Source organism: Oryctolagus cuniculus, chromosome 17 (assembly GCF_964237555.1).
Source record: "Oryctolagus cuniculus chromosome 17, mOryCun1.1, whole genome shotgun sequence".
Taxonomy (NCBI): Eukaryota; Metazoa; Chordata; class Mammalia; order Lagomorpha; family Leporidae; genus Oryctolagus; species Oryctolagus cuniculus.
The window spans coordinates 67821935-67826632 of record NC_091448.1 but is presented as its reverse complement, the minus strand read 5'-3'; the positions used below and the strand labels follow the sequence as shown (position 1 = coordinate 67826632).

General features: G+C 53.2%; 1 protein-coding gene across 1 annotated transcript; it reads left to right on the top strand.

Annotated features, from left to right (window-relative positions):
* The first annotated feature begins 2415 nt into the window (after nucleotides 1-2415).
* LOC138845962 (leucine-rich repeat-containing protein 37A3-like) lies at nucleotides 2416-4251 on the top strand. Its single transcript, XM_070060059.1, has one exon. It carries the CDS (start codon nucleotides 2416-2418, stop codon nucleotides 4108-4110), a length of 1695 nt encoding a protein of 564 aa, XP_069916160.1. The 3' UTR covers nucleotides 4111-4251.
* Nucleotides 4252-4698: the final 447 nt, after the last annotated feature.

Genomic DNA, 4698 nt, shown 5'->3' with positions numbered 1-4698 from the left:
GGGGGCATTCATGAAGATATTGCAAGCCCGGAAGAACAACACCAGCAAGCAGCTGACTATTGAGCCAGGGAACCCAGTATCAGAGAGAAACAGTGTGGACTTCCCAGGCCATATGAGTGAACAGCGGGACTTCAACAATGAAAGTGACATTATTAGTGCACTGAATTACATATTGCCTTATTTCTCAGAGGAAATTCTACAAAATGTAGAATCAACATTATTACCATTCATTACACTGCTTTTTTCAAATGTGCAAGATAGAGATAAGTCCCTGAGCTACGTGAAAACCCACATAAGGAGGCCCTCTCATCCTTACAGAAATAAGTTGAGAAAGCTCTATTTTCTACAGAATTTGTTAGATGAAGAAATTCAAGAAAAAATCGATGAGGTTAAGAAGGAAGAAAAGGCCATGCTTATGCAGCCTATCCTGTTAGGTCCTCAATTTAACCCTCAAATCCTCCAAAAGAAATCAGAAACTGCCCCGTCACAGGAGAACAGCCTGGCAACCATGCCAAGTGTGGGGTACAGGCTGCAGAGAGTGAAAAAAGTCATCAAGGGGCCAAAGGGCTTACGGGAAAGGCACCTCCAGGAGATGAGGAAGAGCCTCGGGAGGAGACGGGGCACCTGGCCCTTTGCGGAGAGCATTGGGGGAAGAAGGCTTGGGAGAGCAGGCTCCAGGGAGCTGAAGGAGCTTCAAGTGGCTCAGAGGCCCAGGCAGGTGGCCGGAAACTCCTTGCACACGGAGCCCTTGCTCACAAAGGAACGTGAGGCTGCAGCCTCCTCTTTCCTGAAGAAACACATCCTGGGCAGGCCTTCTACCTCCCCTGCAAAATCTCTCTCTGAGATCAACAACAAAGGAAAAGACTTAACCTACACCATTTTTGTCTTAGAAGATGCCAATGCTAAAGCTAAAAATAAGGCGGCAGGGAAACCAATCTGGCATTCCAGACAAAATTACCACTTTCACAAAACTCGCTCTCACCTGGTCCTCCGAACCCCCAAGGCCAAACTGAGTCGGAAGTTCAGAAGGAAAAATTCCCTCAACAGGCTGACGGCTGGGAAGAGGCCTCCGTTCCCTGCACTGCGGAGTCTCATAAACTCCCCCTCCGGAGAGGCTTTCTCATCCCCTGGAGGCCTGCATTCTCAGGGGAGTCCTCCTCTGAGAGAACCTTCTATAGAAGACACTAGGGAGGAAAACCATTCCGGAGGTCGTGTTTTTGAAGAAAACGTTTTGCCAGAAAACACCACTGCACATGAAGAAACGCTCCCTGGCGACAAAATGCACACAGATCCTTCAGCTACAGATTCTGCTGGGACCGAGTTCGACCTAATGCCGACTGTGGACCAAACCAAGGAAACACAGTGGGAATACCCCAGCGAGGGCACTGAAGCCCCCACCACGCCCGCAGGCTTCACCTACCCCGTGATGCTGTCCCAGGGGCAACAGTTTGAAATTCAGCTGAATCAGCAGCTACAGTCCCTCATCCCCAACACGGACATGAAAAAGCTCATTTCTCACGTCATCCGCACTCTGAAAATGGACTGCTCTGAGGCCCAGGTGCAACTGCCCTGTGCCAAGCTCACCTCCAAAACAGGCATCCTGATGAAGCTCCTCAGTGAGCAGCAGGAAGAAAAGATAGCCAAGGAAGAATGGGACGCAGAGCAGTGGAGGACCGAGACCTATATCAATGAGAGTACAGAAGCCCCGAGTGGACAGAAAGAGCAGGAGTCGAGTAAGGTGAGGACAGGAGACCTGCACTTTCCCATCACTTAGGAGACCCCACGCGGGAAGACCAGGGGCTCCCAGTCCAGATCCCTTGGCTCTCTGAGCCCTGGTCTTCCCACTCCTTGAATGTCCCACCTGAATCGCCTGACTCGCTCACACCCATGGCAGACCCTGGCGGCTTTGATGACCTGGGGTCTTCTGCTCCCTCCCGGGTGCTGACCTCGCCTCAAGAGTCCACTGTGAGTTTGCTTCCTTTTTCTGGAACTGCCCCCAGAGCCAGAACAGCTTGCTGTTCCAAAGCAGTATTTCAATAGGCTGACTCGACAACAGAGGCTACCAGAGGCGATTCCCGTGCTAGACGGGGATCAGGATCAGCCTCCGGCTCTGCCTCCTCGACTGGAAGGAAATGCTCACCAGTCATTGGAAGCACTCGTTCCGCCTCTAGACAGTCTTCACAAGGAAACAAGTTGATTGTTTCACCCCTGACCCCCAAGAAAGATCTAGCTCGGCGTCAACGGCTTCCTAAGGTTGTTGTTGGAACTCCAGACAAAGCGGCCAAGCTTCAGGGTCAAAATCAAGTTTTGCTGGCTGACTATGGGGTCTATCCTGGTGGTTTTCCTACAGAATCCCAGGAGAACCCAGGAGAACCTGCACAGCCCTCTGAGCAGGCTGAACCATCTCAATTCCTGATGGAAGGCCAGACTCAAAATCCAGAGACTCAGGAGCCCATCCAATCCTCCTCTGCACAGCAAGAAGAACAAGCTCCGCCTCCACAGCCCGTTGAACCAGATGAACTTTCTTCACCCCAGCAAGAGGGCCCAGGTGCAGACCTGCAGCAGCCCGAGGAAGAAGCATCTCCGTTGCAGCAGGAGGCCCCCGCTCAGAATCCATTTGCTACTGCAGAAGTAGTAGGTCAGGCATCAGTGTATCATGATCCTAACACTCCATCCTCACCTCAGATTGTAGCTCTCCAAGCAAACTTCCCCAGCGTCACACTGAAACCTGCAGACACGGAGCTGACAGAAGCCTCAGGGGCAGGTGAGGAAGTTCAGTCTACTCCAAGCACGGAGCAGGCTCCAGCTCAGCCTCTGGGGCATCCTGAGGGAGTGGGACTCCCCTCAGCCCAACAAGAGGCCCCAGTGCAGACTCCGGACTTCCCTGGGAGGGTGGAATCTTGGACTCAAGAGGGTCTAGCTCAGACCTCAGATCTCCCTGAGGAGACTGGACCTTTCTCTACCCAAAACGATGCCACAGCTCAGCCCTCAGAGTATGCTGAGGAAGTCAGCCCATCTGTAGCCCAGCAGGGGGCCCCAGCTCAGCCTCCAGGCCTGCCTGTGAACACTGAATATTCCTCCAGCAATCAGGAGCAGCCTGCTCAGCCTTCTGAGTCTCCTGAGATCGAACCTTCTAGAAGCCAACTGGAAGCCCCGGAGAAGCCTTCGGCACTCCCTGTGGAAGTCAAATCTCCAGTACAGCAAGATCCCCGAGCTCAAGCGCTAGAATCTCCTGAAGAGAATATCATAGCTCAGACTCCACAGATTCAGAAGGGGATGGACTGGTCTCCAGATCAGAATCAAGTTCACCGTTATAACCTGCCCAACGTGACCATCAAGCCTGCAGATGTGGCGCTGACCATAACTCCGGAGCCTATCATGGAGCGGGACTCTTCTCCAGCGCAGCAGGAGGGCTCTGCTCAGACTCCGGGCCCTCCTGTGGAGACAGAACCCTATATCAGTGAGCAGGAGCAACCAATGCGGCCCTCTGAGTCTTCTGAGGGGGTTGAATCTTCTGGAAAGAAGACAGAAGTCCCAGCCCAGCTTCCAAGTCCTCACACAGTGACCATTTTACCTCCAGGTCACCATCAAGTTCAGCAGTACGACTTGCCCAATGTGACTACTAAACCTCCAGACCTGCAGCTGACCCTAACACCAAAACCTGCAGCACGGCCGGCACCGCGGCTCACTAGGCTAATCCTCCGCCTTGCAGCACCGGCACACCGGGTTCTAGTCCCGGTTGGGGCACCGGATTCTGTCCCGGTTGCCCCTCTTCCAGGCCAGCTCTCTGCTGTGGCCAGGGAGTGCAGTGGAGGATGGCCCAGGTGCTTGGGCCCTGCACCCCATGGGAGACCAGGAAAAGCACCTGGCTCCTGGCTCCTGCCATCGGATCAGTGTGGTGCGCCGGCCGCAGCGCGCCGGCCGCGGCGGCCATTGGAGGGTGAACCAACGGCAAAGGAAGACCTTTCTCTCTGTCTCTCTCTCTCACTGTCCACTCTGCCTGTCAAAAAAAAAAAAAAAAAAACCCTGCAGAAGTGGAAACATTTCCATCAGCCACGAGGTCACAACAACTCAGGCCTCAGTCCCAGCTCTGCCTCCAACGCCTCTTGAAGAGGTTGAACCACTGCCAATTCAATCTCCAGAAGTTATGCAGGATGAGAAACCCTCTATGACCCAGCAGGAGGAAACAGCTGAAATTTTACAGGCCCCCGAAGAGGCTGCACCTTCTCCAATCCATCAGGAAGCCCAAGCTCACGCCTCAGTGTTCCCTACGGAGCATGAGCCTTTGAAAGACCAGGAGGCAGACACAGCTCAGCAGCCAAAGCCCCCAGAAGAGGATGAGCACTCCCCACTTCCAGGGGTCCCAGCTCAGCCTGAACAACTGAAGGAACCTTCACCAAGCCAGCAGGGGATTTCCGTTCCACCTCTAGAGCGCCCCGTGAGTGCTTACCAATTACCACTCCAACAGGGAAACACAAACCAGCCTTCAGATATCTTCCCAGAGATGAGTGATGCTATTCCAATGAATATGACATTTTCACCTCATATTCCAGAAGAAATACTCAGAACTCAGCATTTAAGGATGTCTAAAACCAAACCAAAACATGTGGATATTGACCTTACCAGAACCCTAAAGCCCACTCCAGAAGTTTATCCTTACTGGAGTCAGCAGGAAGGACCTGCCCAGCCTACAGTTCC

Coding starts and splice junctions, on each gene's coding strand:
- LOC138845962 (XM_070060059.1), top strand. CDS start 2,416: ATGGAAGGCCAGACTCAAAATCCAGAGACTCAGGAGCCCATCCAATCC.